Here is a 25,785-nt window from a genome sequence, read left to right as displayed (position 1 = left end):
TGTCGCCCAGGCTGGAGTTCAGTGGCCCGATCTCGGCTCACTGCAAGCTTTGCTTCCTGGAAGCAATCCTCCCACCTCAGCCTCCCAAGTAGCTGTGATTGCAGGAGCCCACCACCACGCCCAGCTCATTTTTTTTTTTTTTTTGGTATTTTTAGTAGAGACTGAGTTTCACCATGTTGGCCAGGCTGGTCTCGAACTCCTGACTTCAAGTGACCTGTCCACCTCGGCCTCCCAAACTGCTGGGATTATAGTGTGAGCCACCGCACCCGGCCCTTCTAAAACATTTACAGCATTTAAAAGAAGAGCTCATAAAAATTCAGATTTGTGGCTTTTCCTGAAAAAATTAGAAGTGCTAGCTACTCTGTGCCTACAACGTGCTTTCAGTTTGCCCCAGTTACAAGCTATAACCCTTTGTCCATTTGCCTGTCTGTCTTCTAGCTTCTGTAGGTACTTGAGTGGCAACCCTGGAACAGCAAAATACCCAAGTTACAGGCTCTTTCTCTGTGTCTCTTTAGCCCCCTCCAATCCTTCATAGAGGCCAGCAAAAATCAACCATATTATAAGGATCCTTCACCTGCCTTGCAGCTAAGCTGAAGGACAAAGAGGACAATAATGCCGTCCTTTCCACCCCATGTCCCAAGCTCCCAGAGCAGTGCTTGGTAAAAAAAAAAGGGTACTTACTAAAATGTTGGCTGAATAAAAGGAAGACTGAAAAATTAAGTTATTTTGTACCCCCATGGCGTGAATTATTTTTTATTGAAATTTAATACACTTACAGAAAAAAATGTACATATCATAACTGTACATAGAGCTCAGTGAATTTTCACAAACTGAACACATCCATAAACCACATCCAGATTGAGAAAGAGAACATGACAAACACTGCAAGTCTCTCTTGCGCCCTGTGCTGGAGATGCCAACACCACCTCCTAATCTAATGATGTACTAGGAAATTCACAGACTCAGCCTGTTGTCATACTCATGGCTATGATTTACAACAGCCAAAGGCTAGGAAGCAAAATCAGCAAAGGAAAAAAGTGCATGGGCAAAGTCCAGGGAAACCAGGTGCAACCCTCCCACGGTCCTCTCCCAGCAGTCACACAGGACACAATTCCTCCAGCAATCAATTGTGACACCCATGTGAAATGTGTACCAGGGAAGGTCATTACAGACTGTGTCCAGGCTTCTGGTCACCTCATCCTCTGCCTAACACATACCAAAATCCCAAACTCCAGAAAAGCAGATGTTCAGCATAACCCACACTGTTTGTACAAAGTTTAGGTAGGCACAATGAGACACTGTTATCATTTAAGTAGTGAGAACCCTCCTGAAATCCAAGCTTTCAATGCCAGCCAATGGCCAGCCTTGCAAACAGGCCTAAGGACAGCAGAGACAGGCTTGCTTTCTCATCCTTTTCACATAGTCCATCTCCTTATTGAGACTTCTTTACAGCAAAATTATTATCAGTAGGACCCCCATACAAAAGAGTGAGACCAACCTGAAGCATGGACCTCAGTTCTTCCTGGTAGGGGTCCTGGATGTAACCAGTTAAATTAAATCCCATTAACCATAAAGGCTATCTTGGAAAGCCGGGTGGCTTCCTCCTTAATTAGTTTCTTTTTTTTTTTTGACGTGGAGTCTTGCTCTGTCGCAGGCTGGAGTGTAACGGCGTGATCTGGGCTCACTGCAATCTCCACCTCCTGGGTTCAAGTCATTCTCCTGCCTCAGCCTCCCAAGTAGCTGGGACTACAGGTGCACGCCACCACACCCAGCTAATTTTTTTATTTTCATATTCTTACTAGAGACGGGTTTCACCATGTTGGTCAGGCTGCTCTCAAACTCCTGACCTCAGGTGATCTGCCCACCTCAGCCTCCCAAAGTGCTGGGATTACATGTGTGAGCCACCATGCCCGGCCCTTAATTGCTGTCTGAACCTTTATTATTTTTTTTTTAACCTGACCTGAGGCATCAATTCAGGCACAGTACAACTCTGGGCAGTAAGCGGAAGCTAACCCACATGCTTTCCAGGGCTGAGGGGACATCATGAGAGTTATGGTCATGTACAGAAGCACAGTCCCAGGGGCATAGGTGGTACCCCTGAAAACAAAGAACTTGCAAAATTAGGACACCCCAAGCAGAACATCCATTAGTCAGGCCATACAGGTGAACAGGCCTCCTACCAGAGGAACTCCTGCCCTAGTGTTTCTAGTCCCATCTGAAAAGTTCCTGGAATCCTTGGGGTCTAAGGGACTGCCTGAAGGCAGTGAGTCTCAAACAGTTTTGCTGTTCAGGATACAAGTTGATCCATCTCATGAGCGTGGATGACATTTGAAGATCTTCATGGAAAGCATGGGAGCTGGACCCACTCTGTTGACAGTATGAACTCAAAGCACTCACAGCACATGGAAAGGCAGTACTGGGATTTTTCCTTCAGCAAGAGGAGGCTTCCAGGGATCAAGCCTTTCTAGGGTCCAGGCTTTCTTTTCTCCAACGTTACCAAAACAATCATGCCCTGTTCAGCAATCATAACTTTACTTTTTTTTTTTTTTCTTTTTTAGACAGAGTCTTGCTCTGTCACCCAGGCTGGAGTGCAGTGGCGCAATCTTGGCTCACTGCAACCTCTACTTCCCAGGTTCAAGCAATTCTGCCTCAGCCTCCTGAGTAGCTGAGATTACAGGTGCACACCACCACACCCGGGTAATTTTTGTATTTTTAGTAGAGACAGGGTTTCACCATATTGGCCAAGCTGGTCTCAAACTCCTGACCTGGTGATCCACCCACTTCAACCTCCCAAAGTGCTAGGATTACAGGCATGAGCCGCTGTGCCCAGCCATAACGTAATGTTTTTTCAACCATCTCTTACTCTCAGCCAGGCCTTTCCTCTGAAAGGGTTGTATGTAAGAGGCACAAAAGCATTTCTGTAAATAAACGTTTTTTTTTTTTTTTTGAGACCAGGTCTGGCTCTGTTGCCCAGGTTAGAGTGCAGTGGCACGATTCTGGTTCACTGCAACCTCCACGTGGCTCCAGGGCTCAAGCCATCCTCCTACCTCAGCCTCCTAAGTAGCTGGGACTATAGGCGCATGCCATCACACCCAGCTAATTTTTGTACTTTTTGTAGACACAGGATTTCATCATGTTGCCCAAGCTGGTCTTAAACTTCTGAGCTCAAGCAATCCGACCACCTCGGCCTCCCGACGTGCTGGGATCATATGTGTCTATCACTTGTGCCTGGCCAACATTTTTTTTTTTTTTTACCACCATGCTAGAGTTCAAGTAGATAAATGTTTTTATGCAACTTAACTAGAAAGACACATTCAGAAATTGGTAATAATATGTTTAGGGTTGAACTATGTCCTCATAAAAATTCATGCTAAGTCCTAACCACCTGTACCTCAGAATGTGAGTATATTTGAAGATAGGCCCTAAAGAAGTAACTAAGTTAAAATGGGATTGTTAGGATGGGCCCTAATCCAATGTGACTGGTATCCTTATTGAAAGAAGAGATTAGGACACAGATACACAGACAGAGGGACCATGTGAGGACAGAGTAAGAAGGCAGCCATCTGCAAGCCAAGCAGAGAGGTCTCAGAAGAAACCAAACCTGTCGACACCTTGTCTTGGACTTTTTAGCCTCCAGAACTATAGGAAAATAAGTTTCTATTGTGTAAGTCATTCAGTTTGTGGTACTTTATGGTATCCTTAGCAAACTAATAAAGGATGAAACCCTGAATTTTTAAAAATTTCAAAATGTGTTTACATAATCTTCTAACCCTTTTGTCCTGATTATTCAATGAGCAACCTAGAAAAGTCTAATACCTTTCTGGGGACAGCTACATTTTAATAATCCACCTACTTTACTAAGCTGTGTGTGCTGGGAGAAAAGTGAAGGAAGTAGAGTCAGGCTGCCAGTCTACTGCTGCAAGTGCAACTAATCCCAAAAGCTGAATGCAACAAGTCAACAGCAGAGAAGCCCCAGAGAAGGTTCGAGTCTGGTCTGTCAAAAGCAGGAGAGGTTACAATCCTTGTGATGTGCCCTTTTCCAGCCTGCAGCTTTTGGCAAAGATCAGAAGTTAGGAATGCAATTAGCCTGTATTAGAGACAAACAGCCTACGAGCAGCTTGATCTTAGATGGTCCCATTAAAGAATAAGCCCTTTTCAGTCAGGTTCCAGGATGGTTTCCTAGTTTAGTGTACCACAGAGAGGGTCCTGAATCTCCAACGGCCCCAACGTCTGAGTCCTGGCCATTAAGCCTGTGTCTGCTTTCAATTCAGCATAGCTTATATTGGTTGAGGCTGAAACAGTTCATGGCAGACAGTAGCAGGTTTCAGCTTAGAGTCAGGGACAGGCAATTAGGATCTGTGAATTTGAGATTCCAATAAGCCAGCTGCTTTTCTTCAGCAGCAGTGAAGGCATGCTGTGTGGCCAGACAGCTGTGATCCAAGTCCAAGTGACACGCAAGGCTGCCTTTTTATCCTGTTGGTCTTAGAGTCCAACTGACCCACTCAAAAAATGCATATTAGATTAGACAATCATCAGCTTCTACGGGTAGAGATTTGATTTTGGCAAGGGCTCATTAGCAATTTAACTGTACTTTCATGTTCCAAACAGAGATTGCTTCTCTTTCCATGTTGTCTTCCTCTTTCCAGAGGCTCCAATAGGCACCAATCATAGCAAAAATCATCAGTTACAGAATTGTTATGGTTCCAATATCTGAAGAATTTAAATTCCAACCTATCCACTAGTGGCAAAAAGCTAGTAAGCTGTACCCCACTAACACCTTTCATATTTTATTTTTGAGTAGCTTTCTTTGATTGGGGTGATCCATCTAGCATTTATGAAATTAACAAGCATAAAACTTTTAAGAGATGAGTAGCTGTGACTACAGGCGCATGCCACTGTGCCCAGCTAAGGTATGGTTTTAAAGCAATTAAATCAACCAATAAAAACAAGTTAGAATAGTTTTCATTCACACACTCAAGGCCTGCTGAGCACCCACTGCATATATGGTTTTACTTGTTTGATTAGAAACATTTACTAAAAAACGGCGGGGCACAATGATTTATGCCTGTGATCCCAGCACTTTGGGAGGCCAAGATGGCTTGAGCCCAGGAGTTCAAGACTAGTCTGGGCAACATGGTAAAACCCGGTCTCTATTTAAAAAATAAACAAATATGAAGCTGTCTACTTAAAAATTAGCTGAGTGAAAAAAAGAAAATATATATAAAATAAAAAATAAACAAAAGAAAGTTAAAAATATATTGAAGAAAATGCACCTAATTATCTTATCTCCTTTCATAGCTGTTTCCATGTTCTCATATTCCCTTCTAGTCCTTGTCAACATGGAATCTGTTTTATACAGTTGCAATTACGGCAGTTAATACATTTGTATGTTATCAGTAACAATAATACTAACAGTGAACCCTTATTGAGCATTTACTATGTGCATGGCACAGGGCTAGGAGTTTTACAAAGATGATCTCATTTACCTTGGGTTACTTACCCAAGGTTTATAGCCAGCAGGTGGCAAAACTAGAATTCCAACCCAAGTCTGGGGCCTTGTCTGGCGAGCCCTAAATCCCAGACTCATTTGTTCACTTGCTTGCTTCTTCCATAACAAAATGCAGTATGATCTATCCGTTAAGCTCACAGACTAAAGAATTCCTCCCTTACTAGCTGTATGACCTTGGGAAAGTACTTAACTTCTCTGGGCCTCAATTTCCATGTCTATAAAATGGGGATAAAGTGCCCACTATAGTGCCCATTTCCTAGGATTCTATTCAGGAGATGATGTGCCTATTTCCTAAGGTTCTTGTAAAGAGATTCTGCAAGGACAGCACTCCAAATAGTACAGGCATACGGTTTTGACAGTTGTGGCTGTTGTTATTGAAATAAAAAGAACCTGTACCAGTTCCCAGAAAGCTCAGGGTCTCTGACAGTCCTTTCCAATGCCTGGGGCTCTCTCATTTCCTCATTCTCCTTGACTCCTCTGACCCTACTCTTCCTTAGGCTCTTACTGCTCCTGTGGGATATCAGAAAGAGCAGCCAGCAGACACCACCAATTGAGATGAATGCAGCTGAAAAGGCGCAGGTCGGTACAGCCAAGAAACACCACGGGCTAGTGGTCAGACCCACGGTCTGAAAGCCAGAAAGGGTGTGAATTTCATTCCTGTGTTCTCTTTTCTTGGATGATTTTCATCTGCATGACCCACTGGCCCAATGCTCAATGGATGTGAAGATACAGAAAAGTCCAGGTACTGTTTTCAGGGGAGCAAGATGTCCTGTGCCAGCTCTTCTCACTTCAGGGTCCAAGTCAGAGTACACATGGAAAGCGGGTGGGGCCAGCTCGCCAGCAAAAACTTCAGGAGAGAACGGGATTGGCTGAGTGGGCTGCAAGGTTAGTGTTCAGAGCCAGCTGCCTTGGAGGCCAAGATATAGGAGGAACTGCATAAAACATGGACTTTGCAGCCAAGTAAGGGCTTGTCTTGATTATAGCTCATCCGTTTATTAGATGTGTGACTATGGGGCAAATTTACTTAACTTCTTTGAATAGCAGTTTCCTCTGCTGTAATATAGGCTGTGAAAATCCCTTTTTTGACAGCTGGGAGGATTTAAATGTTTGCATCTCATAGATACAAAACAAGGAAGGGTGATTTCTCCATCTCTTCTTTGTGGTGGACTAATTATAAAGGCCAAGATGTTTTTATTTAAAATTTTTAAAATATGTAAGATTGCTATGCCTTATACTCTAAGGGGTTTTGCTCAAGGTGCATCACTTCCTAATAAAAGTAGGTATAACTACCATTTATTGAGTGCTGACCTTGAGCCAGTACTTATGCTTTATATATATTAATGCATTTCAATCCTCATAATAACCCTATCCAACCTCCCCGTTTTATGTATGAGAAACCTGAGGTTCCATGAAGATAACTTGCTCAAAGTCACAAGGCTAGGCAATAGCAGGCTGGGATTTGATCACCCTAACTCTAGCACTCACTCCTCATCACTGATGGCTCTCAAAATGGGCCCCTCAAACCCTCTTCAAAGAACTCTCTGTATTTTGTTTGATTCCTTGGCTTTCTCCCTCACTAAGCTGTGAGATACCTATGGGCAAGAACTGGCTCCTATCTTAGTGTCCACTGAATCCCCAGGACCTAGGAAGTGCTTGGTGCTCAGTGGTGGCTCAGAAAGCATCTGTTAAATGAGTGAGTGATGGTGCTCTTTTCTCTGTGCAGCATACGGTGGGGGGCCCACCTTCTTACCCCTAAATGGCAGCAAATACATATTCTACAAAAAACACAACCCCATTGCTGGGGGCCTCTAGAAGTGTTTCAGTTATCATGTACTTATGGGAACTATAGCAGCTGGCACGACAGTTTACTGAGACCAGTTCTGAAAACACCAGGCCTTTGGATACGCTGTCCCAACACTGCCAGTATCATTTCAGGGACCCTGCAGCTCCACAGAAGCTAACCCCCAGGAGAGCAGCCAGCTGAATTTGACTACCTACAGTAACCATCCAGGTTGTCAGATGCCAATTTTTTTCAGAATAGCTGAGGCCAGCCAGAACGTGGCTGGGAAGCACCCTCTGGGCTCTCACTGGACAGAACAGGAAACGGTGAAAGGACTCCCTGCCACCAAGACCTCTTCTTCATAGCTGAGAAGCTTCCAAGGACATGTTAACTAGGAACAATGTCTGTCTGATTAATTTCAAGTCTGCCAGCATTCAGATGGGTCAGTAACTAAGAAAGGAACTGTGGCCTCAGATCCTGAGGGAACCGATTCATTCAGAAGTGACTAATACAGAAGACACCACCAACCCCAAACAACCATAAGGGCTCTGTGCAGCCATGTAAAACAGAATCAGTCAATGGGAGGCTCACAAGACGATCATTTATCTTTGTTCTCTGCACCAGGGATCCTGTAACGTGAGACTTATCTGACGCTGGAGTAGGGTCTGAGGCATGCTGGTGGGGTGTGTGAGGGTGGGAGGTGGGGGTGGTCACATCCCGTCACTCTATTAAGGATGTGTTGGATGACCCACAGACTCAGGCCTGACTCCTCAGGAGCTCACAGCTAGTGAGGGCTCAGACAAGAACATAGGTGGGTAACTAAAACTCTATTGACAAGGGCCCCTCTGTAAGGTGCTATGGGGGACCATAAGGAAGCAGTTCCATGGCCCAGTCAGCTCATCGGGAGAAAAAAATAAAAAGGAAGCAGTTCCAGACAGAAGACCATCTCCAAATGGTTCTTTATTGAACACCCACTTTGGCTAGGCAACATCCTCCCTCTGCCTGTAATCCAGGCTCAAGTAACCCCACAGAGTATCCTCAGAAGGTACCTCCCAAGACCAGGAGTAATGAGACTAGCCAGAGGGTAAGGGACAGCAGGGAGAGGGAGGAAAGTAAAGATACTAGGAAAAGAGGAGAGGCCTGAACTAGACAGCTGATGCTTCTTCCTGCCCAGCACCCATTCATCCCTTCTTCAGGTAATATCGCCACCACAACCACCAGCAGCAACTCTTTGTCTCTGTGGGTACACGCCAGGCCTGTCCACTCAGCATATTCCATCTTCCTGGCCACAATGATGACTTTAGGCTGGATACCTTCCTCGTCTGGGCCAATGAGAACCAAATCCAGCAGTTCTGTCAGCAAAGGGGAGCTCTTTTTATCAATAACTGGTGCTGTGGGGCCACACCGTGAAGCCCGAGAATAAAGCCAACTCAAATGAAAGCAGAGCTGAGAGCCGAAGAGACAGATCCCTGTTTGGAGTCCTGGGATGCAGCCTGAAGCCCAATCTAGCCCAGCCTTTTCAGCTACATGAGCCATTAAATTCCCTCTGCCCCAAGTAAACTGGAAAGACTCCCAATCAAGGTCCTTCCCCTCTGGTTGCTCTTCTGCAAGTATTCTGAGGACAAGATTTTCTTCTCTAGGGTTACAAAAGTAATTGCGTGGTGACAGACTGTGCCTAGGTCCCTGGGGTGAGAACCACCATGGAGACAGACTCCAGCTGGCCTTTCCTAGGATACAGACTCACAACTGTCAACACATCTTTGAATACATCAGCACATAATTATAAACTCCTGTTGTTTGTAGTAGCTATTGTTTTTGTCTTCCCAGCACCTTATTTTGGATGGAGAAAAGGTCATGACTCAGACTGGATTAATCATGTGGCCAAACACGCATGGCCACAGAGACTGATCCAAGAGGACATAGGACTAACAAACCACTGAGAACTAACAAACAAATTAGAACTGGAAGGGAAGAAGCCTTTCATTCAGGGCCCCCAAGATGGAAGGATGCAGGTCTGGACCTGTCAGTGGTCATGGCCCCAAATACACAGAGAAGGCTCACGTGCAGCAGGAGGAAAGGAAGCCAACAGAGGCCTGGCTGTGTCTGCTTATTGTCTCCCAATGGCCATTCTTCCCCCACTCCCTTACTAGCACAATCTCCTTCCACAGTTTTGGCTGCCCAAGTAGAAACTAAATGTAGAGCCTACCTTGTTGCTAACTGTGGACACATGGCAAGACAGTAGGAACCTGGGTGCCTGATGATATCATGAACCAGCCACTTGCCTGGCCTGGACCAGCTGACTATCTCTGCACTGTTAGGGGAGAGAGAAATAAACTTCCATCTTCTCTGAGTTATGTATTTATTAAAAAAATGACAAAGGAAGTTATAAAAAAAATGACAAACTAGAAAGGAGTTCTAGATGGAACTAGTGGAAATTATTATATACAGCTGTTTTGTTTCACAAACCCCACAACTGGCTATTAAGTCAGGATAGCTCCTGCTAAATTCTAACCTAGAAGGCTGAACTGTTCTGCCCTACTCACTTACAGATCAGAGTATTAACCAAAGCCAACCTTCTCAGCCCCTTACCTCTAAATCTTCCTTCTAAGCTACGAGGTCAGACCAGTACCAGGAAGGGTGTGCTACTGGCCAGAAGGAGATGGTAAGAACAACCCTAGCAACTTCATTTACTCCTGCGGCTCTGTGCCCACAAACTGATTTTAAGAGCCCTTCATGTATTACGTGAATGGCCTCTAAGTACAGACATTTTGGTGTAAATTATGGAGTTTTGACAAATACAGGGTAGGCTGAATGGTTCTAGGCCAGGGAGCAAGAGTTCGCAAATGCAGTATCTTCAGTGAAATAAGAACCTTGAGGCAAGAAGTAACCACCTGACTAATGCATCCACATGAGAGACTTATATCTAACCCTTGGCAAAAGTACAGTCTGGGATGCTGAGGTCCCCACGTTTAGTGAAAGCCAAAGGTCCTAGGTCAAAATGCTAAAAAGTCTTTTACTAACTACCCTAGGACAGCTAAGGTCATTTTGGGAAGAGAGAGAAACACTAGTCACCCCTCCCTTCAAGTTTTAATAGCCAACAGGAATCTAGGCTCTGAAAAGTCACAAACACCTTTTCCCAGGATTATGAGCAATTGCAACAACTGGCCAATTGTGTTAGCAGAAGAAAAGCTGGGCATTACCTGTGTGAGAGGCGCTCAGCATGGGCAGCATATGCCTGTGAGCAGCACATCAGCTACATAGCCTCCAAACCGAAAGGGTGCTGCTACTCTGCAGGTCCGTTTCAGGCGGGATCCAGCCATTCACAGGACCAACGGGCTGGAGTGTTGGGAACAGATGATTCTGTGTTCCACAGATAATGGTACAAAGTGACTGTTCATAGATAAGGTGTAAGCATAGCATTTGAAGATAACTCCTCCAGATGGTCTATTAGTAAATTCTAAAGAGCATAGAGCCTTGAGGATTGAGAAATTCTCAAGAAATGTTTTAAAAGAAGGAAGGGTAGATGTTGAAGACATAAGAGCTCTTTGTAGGTGTTGACTGGCTCACTTTGTCTCCAAATTCATTTTAGAGCTCAAGCAAATTCAAGATATGAGGCAGAGATGCTAGACTTGTGTCAGGGGCAAAAACTTCTGGTAGTAGCTCTTGGTGACGTCAATCATCAGCTCCTGAGTGCACTCCGGGAGCTCCCCTGAGAAGAGTCCTAGGGAAAAAAATATCCAGCTCTAAGGAGCTCGAAGAAGTTACAAGAGATTAAGATACTTCTCTGGCAATATCTTTCTCACCTTGTTCAGATGCACGTCTGACAATTGCTTAAACAATTGCTGGGGCTGTTCTGGTCCAGTACTTGCTAAGAACAGCTAAATTTTTTCACAGCAGGACCCCAATATGGAGAAATTACTACACAAAAGTCTCTCCTTCCTCCTCTGCAAAAGCAGAGATGCATGACATGGCAGAATGTCCAAATGTCTCCCCAAATAATCTAAATGATGATTTTGTTCATCTTAGAAAACTCAGATTCAATGATTTGGGAGATGAGATTTATTTCTTAACTGGAAAAACAATTTAACCACCCAGTGGTAGGTATCATATACGGTCAAATCTCTCTGTTCGTATCATTTTCCATCTGCGAATTTATGACGTGCCTCTGTATGTGCTACATGATTTCAGCTGTGTAAAACAATATGGAGAAGATGACACTGTCTTGGGGTAAGGATAAGGGAATATGAAGTTTTCTTCTTCCTTCTGCTTTTCAGTGTTTTCCAAGTTTTCTAAAACAAGCATGTTTCACTTTCGTTTCCTAACATGTTTTATAATTTGGAACTCCAAGCTCCTGACTGGCTTTACCTGTGAGCATTCTATTAGTCAAGGTCCAGAGATAATGTATTAATATTTGTCCCTCTCAGGTATCCCCAAGGTATCACCGAGCCATGTGAGATGCATAAATTAAACCCATGACCAATGTGAGGGTAACCCCATAGTTAAACTTCTCTAGACAGACTTTTTCCATCCAAAGCCCAGGCCAGACAAGAAATGCATTCTTGTGCATTCCCTGTGTTGGTGGCAGATTGGTTCCACATCAACTTTTCCTTGAGAGGGAATCCTTTAAGAGTATTTGAGGATCTCTCTGCCATGTGTGAATCCAAGGCTTTATTTCCATCCCAACATGACTATCACTCCTTAAACCGACAGCATTAAGCCATGCAATCTTAAAGCTTGGATTTAGTTTCCTCTTTGTGTTTGGCCCTTCATAATTTCCTTATTTACTGGTGAACCCAATTATGCATTTAAACAGATGCTTGCATTATATGTTAGGTTACATTCCTAGGTACTTTGTACAGGTGAATTTCTAAGTGAACTCTATCAACATATTGCCAGAGGTAAGAACTGTATGCACTCCTTTTATGATGGAAAATACAACTGAGTTTTAGGAAGTTAAAATTAATGAACACCCAAGGTTACCTGGGCAGCCTGAGAAGACAGTGAAGGGTGGGACCACAGTTTCTGGAGGTAATACTGTGTTGTCAAGAATTTTGCAGCAGTCTTTCAACACACATCGGCGTCCCTGAAATTAAAAGCTTGTTAATAGGAAATAGATCAGCAAATGCGAGTAAAAGTTGTCTCGCCTTCTGTGTAAAAGTCTCCTTTCTATTTTCCCCATTCATTATATCATGTAATAGCCAAGTATAGTGACAAGAGTTGCAATTTCCTGCTTCAGGTGGTACCTGACAAGAAGGAGACAGCAAGGTTGTGAGAGTTTGTGTTTGTGTACATTTGCGGAAGGTGGCAGGATGCTAGAGACAGGACAATGTCTCAGGCATTACAGACTGAATTTCAGACTTCCATGAGTTCTCTTTAATTTTCTCTGTGTTTTAGTGGACATCTATGCTTCTGCTTGTCCAGCATCCATTTCCCCTTCTTCTGGTAACAGAACCTGTATTTTCCTTGGTAACCCTCCAATCCCCATCTCATCCATGTGCCTTACCTGCCAGCCCACACACCAAACCCCAATCCTGGACACAATGACAGGTGTAGGCAATCAGCATATTATCCCAGTTAGTCTGATGGACGTCAACCTCAGGGCTTCTGCTGGGACTGCTGAGGAAAGCAGCACTTCCCACTGGGGTTTCCAGAGCATAGGCTGGAAGGCTGGAATAAGCAATCTATTTCCATGAAGGAAGAACCTGCCTGAGAGTAAACCTCCCAGAGGAAAGCAGCACAGAGATGGAGACTAATTCTCACAACATGGACTGAACCCCGGAGCCATTTGGCAATGACATTAGGATCTACTCCTGTACTCTTGGTTTATATTCACCACCCATTCCAGTCTGCACCCACCAGCTTAAGGTTGGTTGGTTGGTTTGCTCCTTTGTCAATTCAAACTGGAAAAATCCTGACAAATTCATTTGGATATGAAACTATTAGTTCAATTGTTCCCCCACAGATGAGTGATAGTCATGTGAATGTTTGAACCTCAATCTTGACTTTAACCACTATCACCACTTTTCAATTCTGCCATGATCCACAGCATTTAGAGAGCAAGAAGTAAGGTCTGAGAGACTCATCTTTCATGGGTTAAGGGAAAAGTGGGGCTTCTGTGTAGAGTTTACAGCTGTACCTCAGACTCCTTGCTGACGAAATGAAAGTTTTGGTCATTTTTTATTGCATTTATGTCAGGGCCTGTTAGTTTACTGGTACCCTGCTTAGACAATCAAAAAATATACCTATACTGAGAATGTGGAAATCTTTACAAATACCAGGACAATGTTAACCTGCCCAGACCTCAGATTTTAGCAAAGAACATGAAAGACACTTTGATTTGGTTGTGTTTAAATTTTTCCCTACTATTAAACACTTAAATCATATGTTTTTCCAGGAAAAGGTAGATTGCTAAATAAACTTCTTATGAAAGCATGTTCCTCCAAGCTCTGAATTTCCCAAGTGGCTGATCTCTCTCCAGCTGGGTGGAAAACAGCCCTGGTAATAGTTGGCAACATCTTTGGCTCAAAAGCATATTACAACTATTTGGATTATGCATTCTTCATTCCTCTTTGGAAAATTCTCTTCCATGGGTTACCTGCTAGTGGCAATTTAAAAAATATAGCAACTAACTATCTGCCCTGGTGACCTCAAATTAACATAATCCCAAAGAATTCCTGTCATGCCTAAGCCCCTACTAGTAAACACTAACTCAGACTAAGCTCATGAGGCACTGAGTAAAACAGCACCCAACATGTTGCATAAGGCATGATATAGTCCCAGGGAAGGATCCACAGACAAAGGGCCCTGGAAAAGAAGACCAGTTGACAGAATATTTTCACTGTGTACACCAGCCACCATGCAGCCTGGAGGCACCTGCTCTGTCCACTGGTTGGCCATTTTGCCCACTTAGAGAAATGATGCTTAGCTGGGTTTCAGGAGCTGTCTGGATAGACTGATCAATCAAATTAAACATTTTAAATGTAGGTATTTCTTAGGCATGAAATGTACTGGTAATAGCTGAGGAGATAAAAGCTGAAACCACTTTTTTTTTTTGAGACGAAGTCTCACTCTGTTGCCCAGGCTGGAGTGCAGTGGGATGATCTCTGCTCAATGCAACCTCCACCTCCTCAGTTGGGTTAAATCAGCCAATTCCTAGGCTCCAATGGATCAGGGTCCTAAAGATTCTGCTGAGCAAGGGGCCCACTTGCACCCTGAATTACTTGCAGATGGGTTTAAATCCCAGTCTATCACTTTCTAGCCGTATAAAATCCCTTAACTTTTGTTTTTTCAAGAGACACGGTCTTGCTTTGTTGCCCAGGCTGGTCTTAAATTCCTGGGCTCAACGGACTTCCTGCATTGGCCTCCCAAAGTGCTGGGATTACAGGCAACAACCATCACACCTGGCCCCAAATCCATTAATATTTAAGCTCCTCAATCTTTGTATCTGCAAACAGGGATAACACCTCATATCCCTGAATGGTTGCGAGGATTAAATGAAATCATCAAAAGAAAGAGTTTAACATCATAGAGTAGAGGCTTGCCAAAGGCTTGCCAATATTACTGTCTAGAAAATATGTCAAATCCTTTTTTTTTTTTTTTTTTTTTTTTTTTTGAGACAGTGTCTCATTTTGTCGCCCAGGCTGGAGGGCAGTGATGCAATCTTGGCTCATTGCAACCTCCGCCTCCTGGGTTGAAAACATTCTCCTGCCTCACCCTCCTGAGTAGATGGGACTACAGGAATCTGCCACCATGCCCAGCTAAGTTTTGTATTTTTGTTGTGACAGGGTTTTGCCATGTTGGCCAGGCTGGCCTCAAACTCCTGACCTCAAGTGATCCGCTGGCCTTGACCTTCCAAAGAGCTGGGATTATAGGCAAGAGCCACTGCGCATGGTCAAAAAAAATTCCAAATCTGTCAAGAGAAACCCAACTTTGGGAAGACTGGAAACTACTGCTACCCTGCTTGGTAAGAGTCCCACTGATATAAGGGATGGGAGCTGGAGGGAAGGTGAGCCTGCTTCAACAGCAAGTCATCATACTCACAATCACACAGTTCTTGCCAACATGAACGTAGGAACCAATCTGAGCTGCATTGACCACACAATCTTCCTCAATAAAGACATGGTCCCCAATGTGTAAAGGAAAGAATGCAACACTAGAGGAGGAAAAGAAGATGAACAAAGAAAGGTCAAGGTGATATACTTTGGGTCAAGGTTTATAGAACTACAGATCATAATCTGAAATTTATCATGTTAATAAGACTGTTCCCAGCAAGGAAAGAAACCTCAGGCTAGAAAAATTCTACCATGATGAAGAAAATGAATGTGATTACTAGCTCAAAATTGAAATATTACACCAAAGAAATATGCAAGGAAAAAGCAAGGCAGGAGGAGCAAGATCTTCAAAGCTAAAAGAACAGGTACCAAATAAAAATCAATGAATGTTTGTTCATTCCCACTTCCTTTGAAAATGGTCACAGATCACATTTTTAGTAAGCTTCCCTATAATGTTCCAGGGGATTGACTTTAGGTTCATGAGTTATAACTTTCACATTCAGCATTCTAAAAATTTATTCATTCACAGATTTTACTGAGTGCCTACTATGTGCCAGACTCAATCCTAGAAATCAGGAATGTAAGAGTGACAAAAGAGACACAACCCTGTCCGTGGGCAGCTTACAATCAAGAAAAGAAATGAGATTAAATAATGAGTAGTGACAACTATGATAAGGGCTACAGAAACATAATATCAAGTTATGAGCATATATAACAAGGAGACCTTTCCTAGTCCACGGCTTTAGGCAAAACCTAATTGACTTTGAGTAGGAATAGGCAGGCTTTCCCCAGATATCTGACATCACTCCCATCCCATTCTCTAGGGTTCTTCAAATGTCACTGACAGTGGTTCTGTGATCACATTCATATGTAGTTGCTATATCTTGGGATGTAAAATATTTGGACTGGAATGAATATAAAGAGCAAGATGTTCATTAGCTCCTTTCAATTCTGTTCTATTCGGTCTGGAATATTTTTTCAGAGATAATACCTGTCCTCTATGAATCTGTAATTTATTTAAATTTTCCTTAATTAGTATTTTTGGCCCATTTGTATTTTGGTCCATTAGTATTTTTGGTCTGTTCCTCTTGTGTGGTAATGCATTCTTTGATCTCATCACCGTCTGTAGCAGTACTGACAGTTCTTTAATTTTAATTTTAAATTAAAAATTCCAAGTTTGATACCCCTGTGACAAGTATATCACATCATATAGTAGCTGTCACATGTCACTATCTGAATATGTTAATTGTTTCTACCACTAGACTTTGGGAACCTTGAGGCAGGAACTTTATCTATTTTTATACATTCTCAGCTTACGACCCAGTTGTGGGCATGAGGAAGGTACTCAATAAATGCTTGCTGACTTATTGGTTGAAATACAGATGGGTGCCAGGAGGGCAATTAGCCAAGGAGGATAGCGGCAAAGAGGCAAAAAGAATACTTTAGCACCATATCAGCTACGGTGGTCCGTTTGCCTGCTCTATCCACGGCCTTTCTTGGACAGTCATTATTCCCACTTAAAGGATCAGTGGACCTGACTTGACTTAGCCCTCTGGGTCAAAGCCATTCAAATCAGGGATGCTTAAGGTGAGCCAATCAGATTCTTTCTCTTAGAAGTTTAGAAATAAGACATAAGAACTCTGGTCAATGTCTGCTGGAGGCCTAAATGGAGAAACGATATAAATTCAGGCTGAGTCAGCAAGGTAGGCTCCATGAACAAACGGGGCAGGTATCTGTGAGAGAGAAAAGGAAGTAGAAATGCAGAAAGAAGGGCAGTATAGGAGAAAAAATGCAATCTCAGATACAGAGAGGTGTACGTAGACAAAACAGTCTTGATTCCGGCTAGCTGTCCAATTCCAGGTTCCGGTCCTTTGTGAGGCCTGGCTTCCTCCTTTTCCTACTCTTAGATCCTATTATATATGCCAATCTGTTTGATCAGAAACCCTTTGCTTTTGCCAGGGGATAAGCAGATTCTGTTTGTGGCAACCAATCATCAACCAGACTGAGACAATCACCAGCAGAGTTGCATTCATTATGGTAAACTCTTACTCAGTGCTTCAAACAACAGGACAGGCCTACTCATTATAACACAACTCAACACATGGACCACACCACCCGTGGCAGCTTCTTGCCCAAGACCCAAACAAAGTAATTAAATTACATACCCTTTGCTGAATTTCTTGAATGGTGGCCTTATGACACTACGACTTTTCACAACACAATGGCGCCCAACTCTTACGTTTGCCAGATCCCCTCGGATAATACAGTCATTCATCACAATGGTCTGTAAGACAATGCAATTTTTAAAAATTAGCAACACAGCCTAAGACGTAACAAAAAAGAACAGATAACAAGATACTGATTCTGACAGAACTTTGACAGAACATTTCAAATGCTGCGCCAAAAGGAATAACTTGTAAGGTAAAGAAAAAAACTGCCCTCATGACAGTGATGCAGTTAGCGATGCTCCTAGTACATCACAAGCTTTCCCCTTAATTCCCTATGAACAGGACTCATTGAATGAGCACTTATTGAGAACACCTATAGCAGATATGGCTTATGTGTCTCTTTAGATTTACTCAGGTCCTCATGCCCTGAAGGCTTGGCTGCTTGCTTACCAAGAGTTTTGGCTGCTATACCTTTGTAGACAGCAGTTAGAATACCACCTCCAACTCCATGTTCCCAGAGGTAGACCCACTGGAGTTAGGGTTCATCTCCCAACCTCTGAATTCAGATTAAGTGCTATACTGCAGGGTGTAAGATGTGGCTTCCCCAGAAGTTGCCCAGAGAGACTGAGTAACACAACCCGCATGTCTGGGAGAATTAATGCCTTATACTTGTGTAGGCACCCTTAAAATGCCTGCTGAATAAATGAATGAGGTTAAAAAGTGCATATGCTGGAGTTATAGCTGGAAAAAGTAAACAACGGACATGCTAGTAGATTATGAGGAATTATGTATGCTAAGCATAGAAGCTTAGACGTTTTTCCTAGAGGATATAAGCAGTCAATAAAATATTTCATTAAAAAAAATTTTCTGGCTGGGTGCGGTGGCTCATGCCTGTAATCCCAGCACTTTAGGAGACTGAGGTGGGCAGATCACCTAAGGTCAGGAGTTCAAGACCAGCCTGGCCAACATGGTGAAACCCTGTCTCTACTAAAAAATACAAAAATCAGCCAGGCATGGTAGCAGGCGCCTGTAATCCCAGCTAATCAGGAGGCTGAGGCAGAAGAATCACTTGAACCTGGGAAGCGGAGGTTGCAGTTGGCCGAGATTGTGCCATTGCACTCCAGCCTTGGTGACAAGAGTGAGACTTTGTCTCAAAACAAAACAAAAAAAAATTTTTTAAGACATAGGGTCTCACTCTGTTGCCCAAGCTGCAAGCAGCGGCACAATCATAGCTCACTGCAATCTTGAGCTCCTGGGCTCAAGGGATCTTCCCGCCTCAGCCTTCTCAGCAGCTAGGACTACAGGTGTGTGCCACTACACCCCACCAATTTTTAAAAAAATGTTTTGTAGAGATGGAGCCTCCCTATGTTGCCCATACTGGTCTTGAACTGATAGGCTCATGCAATCCTCCAACTTCAGCCTCCCAAAGTGCTGGGATTGCAGGCATAAGACACGGCACCTGGCCCCAATACTGTAAACAGGATTAACATACACAAATTTCCATATTACTACTCTGGAAGCAGCCTGGCATCTCTGCATGAAGGATACAGGTGACAGACTTGAGAAAAACTGACCCTTTAGATGACTACCATGGATCAAGGTAAAAATAGATAATGGGCCTTTTTTTTTTGGAGATGGAGTCTTGCTCTGTCACCCAGGCTGGACTGCAGTGGGGTGATCTTGGTTCACTGCAACCCTACCTCCCAGGTTCAAGCAATTATCCTGCCGCTGCCTCCCGAGTAGCTGGAATTACAGGCATCCACCACCATACCCAGCTCATTTTTGTATTTTTAGTAGAGACGGGGTTTCATCATATTGGCCAGGCTGGTCTTGAACTCCTGATCTCAAGTGATCTGCCCACCTCGGCCTCCCAAAGTGCTGGGATTACAGTCATAAGCCACTGCACCTGGCCTATAACTCAAAATGAATTAAAGACCTAAATGGAAGGCCTGGGACTATAAAACTACTAGAAGGAAACAGGAAAAGCTTAAAGACACTGGTCTTGGAAAAGATGAGTAAGACTTCAAAATCAGAGACGACAAAAGCAAATAAAATGATCCTGCACAGCATAAGAAACAATCAACAGAATGAAAACATGGCAGAATAAATCTTCGAATTATGCTTCAAACACAAGATTAACATCCAGAATATATTAAAACAGGAACTGAAACATCTCAACTGCAAAAAACCCAAATAATCTGATTTTTAAAAATGGACAAATGATTTGAATAGACATTTCTCAAAAGACATACTAATGGCCAACAAATATATTAAAAAATGTTTACTAAACATCACCAATCAGCCAGGCATGGTGGCTCACGCCTATAATCCCAGTACTTTGGGATGCCAAGGCAGGTGGATCACTTGAGGTCAGGAGTTTCAAGACCAGCCTGACCAATATAGTGACTCCTCGTCTCTACTAAAAATACAAAATATCATCTGGGCTTGGTGGCACATGCATGTAGTCCCAGCAATTCAGGAGGCTGAGACAGGAGAATTGCTTGAACCCAGGAGGCAGAGGTTCCAGTGAGCCGACATCACACCACCACACTCCAGCTTGGGCAACAGAATGGGGAGTCTGTCTCAAAACAACAACAACAAAATCACTAATTATCAGAGAAAGGCAAATTAAGACCACAATGAAGTATCATCTCACCGCAGTTAGGATGCTTATCATAAAGACAAAAAATAACAAATACTAGTGAGGATTCAGAGAAAAGGAAACTCTCATCCACTGTTGGTGGTGTGCTAACCTACCCTGTGTTAGCCTGACAGGCTCCATCTTGCTGAAAGCCAGAGAGACTCCATCTTAACCTCCACGTAACCACTCCCGCCATTTCTCCCTTAAGTGCATACCTGGGTCATGCTACCGTGCTGGGTCATGCGGTACTTAGAACTATAGAAGCATATAATCTGTAATCATGTCCTGCTTGGCAAGCCCACTTGCTATTATGAATAACCCCTTGATTGATTGTATGGCAAGTACTGAATACGTACCTCGGTAACCGGCAATCATGGGAACCACGTGTGTATACCCTCCTTGGTAATCAACAATCATGGAAACCTCCTGCCTCCTAGTTACCAGCCTCCTTATCTAACTTGCTTGTTGTGCTTCTGTAAATTCTGCTTCAGCTAGGCTCTCCCCTCCCCTGCCTTAAGTACGGTATAAAAAGGAATCCAGCCCCTTCCTTGAGGCCGGGAGAATTTTGAGCATTAGCCGTCTCTCAGTGGTCAGCTAATAAAGTTCTCCTAATTTGGAACTCAGAGCGTGGTGCTTTCCTTCTGACTCGCCCGGTTTTAACAGTGGGAATGTAGACTAGTATAGCCACTTGGAGAACAGTATGAAGGTTTCTAAAAAAAACTATAAATAGGGGCAGGTGTGGTGGCTCACACCTGTAATCTCAGTGCTTTGGGAAGCTGAGGCAGGTGGAACACTTGAGGTCAGGAATTCAAGACCAGCCTGGCCAAGATGGTTAAACCCCATTTCTACTAAAAATACAAAAATTAGCCAGACATGGTGGTGTGCACCTGTAATCCCATCTATTCGGGAGATTGAAGCATGAGCATCACTTGAACCAAGGACACCGAGGTTGCAGTGAACCGAGATCATGCCACTGCACTCCAGCCTGGGTGACTGTCTCAAAGAATAAAAATTTTTTAAAAAAATTTGTGAGACTCGGTCTCAAAAAAAAAAAAAAAAAAAATGGTGATGCATGCCCATAGTCCAAGCCACTCAGGAAGCTGAGGTGGGAGGTTCGCCTGAGCCGAGCCTGGCCTGGCCTGGAAGGTCAAGGCTGCAGTGATCTGTGATTGTGCCACTGCGCTCTAGCCTGGGCAACAAAGTGAGACCCTGTCTCAAAAAAATTAAACAAATAAATAAAATAAAGATTTTTTTAAATAAAAATAAGCCATAGAAAACCAAGTAAAGTTAAACAATATATATTATTTAGGGATATGTGGAAAATTTGTTTAAATAACAAAGAATTTATAAGACACAAAATCAGGACAGTGGTTTCCTCTTGGAGGGAGGCAAAAACAGGAATAGGGGAGGAATATAAAAATGGGACTTACTGTATACCAATTACATTCCAATTCTTCAGCTGAGTATTGGGTTCACTGGTGTTGATTTAATTTTATGCTTTATAACATGTGTCACATATATTCTTTTGTATACACAAAATACTGCCAAAGTAAACATCTTTAAAAAGCAAAGGGCAGCCAGGTGTGGTGGCTCATGCTTATAATCCCAGCACTTTGGGAGGCCGAGGCGGGCAGATCACTTGAGGTCAGGAGTTCAAGACCAGCCTGGCCAACATGGTGAAACCCCGTTGCCACTAAAAACAGAAGAATTAGCCAGGCGTGGTGGGGCATACCTGTAATCCCAGGTACTGGGGAGGCTGAGGCAGGACAATCACTTGAATCTGGAAGGCGGAGGCTGCAGTGAGCCAAGATTGTGCAACTGTACTCCAGCCTGGGCAACAGAACAACACTCCATATCCAAAAAAAAAAAACAAGCAAAGAGCCCTCAATAGGCAAAACAATCTTACAAAAGAACAAACATGGAGGACTCATAATTAAAAACTTATTATAGTAAGCCAAGAGCGGTGGTTCATGCCTGTAATCCCACTACTTTGGGAGGGCAAGACAGGCAGATCACCAGAGGTCAGGAGTTCAAGACTAGCCTGGCCAACCCTGTCTCTAGTGTGGTGGTGCCCGCCTGTAATCCCAGCTACTCAGGAGGCTGAGGCAAGAGAATCACTTGAACCTGGGAGGTAGAGGTTACAGTAAGCTGAGATTGCGCCACTGCACTCCAGCCTGGGTGACTGTCTCAAAGAATAAAAATTTTTTAAAAATTGCTAAAATGGCAACTTTTGTTATATATAGTTCACTGTGGGAAAAAAAAAATCTGGGGCTGCGCAAGGTGGCTCACACCTGTAATACCAGCACTTTGGGAGGCAGAAGCAGATGGGTCGCTTGAGGTTCGGAGTTGAGACCAGCCTGGCCAACATGGTGAAACCTCATCTCTACTAAAAATACAAAAATTAGCCAGGTGTGGTGGCACACACATATAGTCCCAGCTACTTGGGAGGCTGAGACAGAATCACCTGAACCTGGGAAGCAGAGGTTACAGTGAGCTGAGATTGCGCCACTGCGCTCCAGCTTGGGTGACAGAGTGAAACTCTGTCTCAAAAAAAAAGAAGAGAAACAGTATCTCTGGGCAGCAATTACTGAATTATATTTCTTTTTCACTTAATTCCTTGGTATGACAGGCTTAATGAAGACTAATTGTGCTTCTACTGAAAATATTTGTGATCTCTTGGTTATAATGAGACTACTTTCCTTCTAGAAGTTAGACATGTAACATTTAAAGAAAAATTATTTTCAAAATTGAGTGTTCCAGATATCAGGAAAACAACTGTGAACTTCACTGTTTGCCAAGCTCAAATATACCTTGTGATATTTTCTTCCCAGTTTATACTCTTCTCTTTGCTATTTAAATTTATTTTGATTACAAGATTCTCAACCTTTCAGATTCCACTTTGCATATTTGTCTCATACTTTAATATCTTTTCCAATTCTCACATTCGTTTTAAGAGATTCACTTCATAGTGAATTATTATTACTAAACAGGTAAGTTTATGAGTATTATTTTAGTTTCTATCTTCAAATATTTCATTATCGATTACACTGTGTCCAGTAGTTTAATGCACACTGTAATATCGTACAATAATGTTGGTTCTAGGTACCATTGTATTTTGTTCCTGGCATAAAGGGAGAAAGGTTTTCTGCTGCCTCTTATTGAACCTTTTTGCATCCAAGAGATCTTACTTAGGCCGGGCGCAGTGGTTCATGTCTGTATCCCAGCACTTTGGGAGGCTAAGGTGGGTGGATTACTTGAGGGCAGATGTTCGAGACCAGCCTGTCCAACATGGTGAAACCCTGTCTCTACTAAAAGTTCAAAATATTAGCCGGGCTTGGTGGCAGGTGCCTGTATCACAGCTATTCGGGAGGCTGAGGCAGGAGAACTGGTTAAAATTAGAAGGCGGATGTTGGTTGCAGTGACCTGAGATGGGGCCACTACACACCAGCCTGGGTGACAGAGTCTCAAAAAAAAAAAAAAAAAAGAAAAAGAAAAGAAAGGAGATTCAACTGAGAGAATAAAAAATTTGAAAACAAGAGAATTGAAAATGCACAACAATAAATGGGAGATATGGCAACATTTTATCTGCCCTGCTAATGTGATAATTAGCAGAAAGCAAACTAAGGGGTTTGTAGCCTGGAGCAGGCTTTGTCCCTTACCTTGCCATTGAGAACGATGTTCTGGCTTCCACACAACACCGACTGGCGACTGACTTTGTTCCCAGATGCCTAAAAGAAAACAATAGAAAACCGGGGTGAGCAAACTTACTGGGTTTCTGGACTAAAGGTTTCTGTCAAGAAAGCTCATGTTTGAGAGGAAAAAACTTAAAAGTGGGGTGCTGTCCATGACAGAGTGAGTCCAGGATATCAAAAACGCAACGATGGATGAGGAAACTATGGCTGAGCGTGGTGGCTCATACCTGTAATCTCAGCACTTTGAGAACCTGAGGCAGGAGGATCCCTTGAGGCCAGGAGTTCAAGACCAGCCTGGGCAACATAGTGAGACCCCTTCTCTGCAAAAAAAAATTTTTTTATTTAGCTGCTCATGGTGGCAGTGTGTATAGTCCCAGTTCCTCAGAAGGCTGAGGCTGGAGGATCTCTTGAGCCTGGGAGGTCAAGGCTACAATGAGCCGTGATTGTGCCACTGCACTCCAGCCTGGGCAATAGAGTTGAGACCCTGTCTCAAAAAAAAAAAAAAAAAAAAAAAAAAAAAAAGGAAACTAGGGACTCAAGGAATGAACCCAGAAATTTCAATGTGTATAGCTTAGTGGCATTAGACAGACGTGGATTCAAGTCTCACTTCTTAAGCTTTATAGCCCTAAAACGAGTATAATGACTTTATGAATATCAGAGTTGTGAGAATGCAAAGAAAGCCAAAATAACAATAGTAATGCTGGTCAGGCATGGTGGCTCACGCCCATAATTCCAGCGCTTTGGCAGGCGGAGGCAGACAAATCACGAGGTCAGGAGTTCAAGACCAGCCTGGGCAACATAGTGAAACCTGTCTACTAAAAAATACAAAAAATTAGCTGGGCATGATGTCAGGCTGATATCTCAGCTACTCAGGAGGCTGAGGCAGGAGAATCGCTTGAACCTGGGAAACGGGAGGTTTCAGTGAGCCGAGATAGCGCTACTGCCAGGCAAAAAAGTGAGACTCTCTCTCGGAAAAATAAAAACAGAAAAAACAAAAAATAGTAATGTTAATTGACTACCTGCCCTGCTTCCAGGATTTTACAAACATCATGCGCTGATCATAAAGAACCAAATCGGCAGGGCGCGGTGGCTCACGCCTGTAATCCCAGCACTTTGGGAAGCCCAGGCGGGTGGATCACCTGAGGTCAGGGGTTCGGGACCAGCATGGCCAACATGGTGAAACCCCGTCTCTACTAAAACTATATAAATTACCCGGGCGTTGTGGCAGGCACCTGTAATCCCAGTTACTCGGGAGGCTGAAGCAGGAGAATCACTTGAACCCGGGAGGTGGAGGTTGCAGTGAGCCGAGATCGCGTCACTGCACTCCAGCCTGGGCGACAGAGCAAGACTCCGTCCCCCGCCCCCCTCAAAAAGAGCCTAATCGTTTTTAGCACAAGTTAACAGATTACAAAAGGCAGTGTAAAAGGGCCAGAAGCCCGAGCTGTAATTCATATTAACAGGATGGGACTTGTCCTACCCTCCTAAAAGCACTTTATCCCTATGAGAAAAGCAAGAATAAATACAAAAAGCCTAAACTAGCCATGCCCGGGGTAAAGAGCAAAGCCAGACCGTACAGGGAGCGTCGCCAGATACTCCGGGACTATCGGCCAAAGGGACCAGGGTGGTGGGGTAGGGTCAGGTTGGGGCCGCCGACCCAGGCCTCAAAGGGACGCAGGCTTGGAAAAGGGAGGGTAGCTATCTGGACACGCGCACCGTCTCGATGTACTCGGACTTGTTGTAAAGCAGCTCGCCCAACTCCATGGCCGCCGCCTCCTTCCCTCAGACCCAGCTCCTGTCAGAGTCAGTCGGTCAGTCTTTCTGAGATTCCGGCTACTTCCGGCCGCTCCTCCACTTCCGCTCTAGGTGGACCGCCGAGTCTCATCGACAGCGCGGCTCTCCTTTCGGCGGCCTAGCTCCAGTGCTCGGCTGTCACCGGCTGCGCGT

General features: G+C 43.8%; 1 protein-coding gene across 2 annotated transcripts; it reads right to left on the bottom strand.

Annotated features, from left to right (window-relative positions):
* Positions 1 to 8,217: 8,217 nt before the first annotated feature.
* Positions 8,218 to 25,774, bottom strand: DCTN5 (dynactin subunit 5). 2 transcript variants are annotated; one of them, XM_032242959.1, is made up of 6 exons: positions 25,555 to 25,774; positions 23,809 to 23,877; positions 17,506 to 17,624; positions 15,330 to 15,441; positions 12,270 to 12,372; positions 8,218 to 11,010 (listed from the first exon to the last, which is right to left on the bottom strand). In XM_032242959.1, exons 1-6 carry the CDS (start codon positions 25,600 to 25,602, stop codon positions 10,913 to 10,915), a joined length of 549 nt encoding a protein of 182 aa, XP_032098850.1. In that variant the 5' UTR covers positions 25,603 to 25,774; the 3' UTR covers positions 8,218 to 10,912. The 2 variants fall into 2 exon arrangements, with proteins under 2 accessions (XP_032098850.1, XP_032098851.1); XM_032242960.1 differs by lacking the exon at positions 8,218 to 11,010 and adding an exon at positions 11,330 to 11,477.
* Between the last annotated feature and the right edge of the window lie 11 nt (positions 25,775 to 25,785).

The sequence above is a fragment of the Sapajus apella genome, unplaced genomic scaffold, assembly GCF_009761245.1.
Source record: "Sapajus apella isolate SASKATOON/1434 unplaced genomic scaffold, GSC_monkey_1.0 scaffold51, whole genome shotgun sequence".
NCBI classification, from domain to species: domain Eukaryota; kingdom Metazoa; phylum Chordata; class Mammalia; order Primates; family Cebidae; genus Sapajus; species Sapajus apella.
Note: the sequence above shows the minus strand (reverse complement) of the source record. Positions and strands in the feature narration are given on the sequence as shown.

What these genes read in the sequence shown, in the direction of transcription:
- DCTN5 (XM_032242959.1), bottom strand. Translation starts at nt 25,602, where the DNA reads ATGGAGTTGGGCGAGCTGCTTTACAACAAGTCCGAGTACATCGAGACG. An exon ending in TTCAAGAAATTCAGCAAAGG is followed by an intron (nt 15,442 to 17,505) that starts GTATGTAATTTA and finishes TTCCTCCTCTAG; the next exon opens with TGTTGCATTCTTTCCTTTAC. An exon ending in TTGGCAAGAACTGTGTGATT is followed by an intron (nt 12,373 to 15,329) that starts GTGAGTATGATG and finishes TTTTAATTTCAG; the next exon opens with GGACGCCGATGTGTGTTGAA.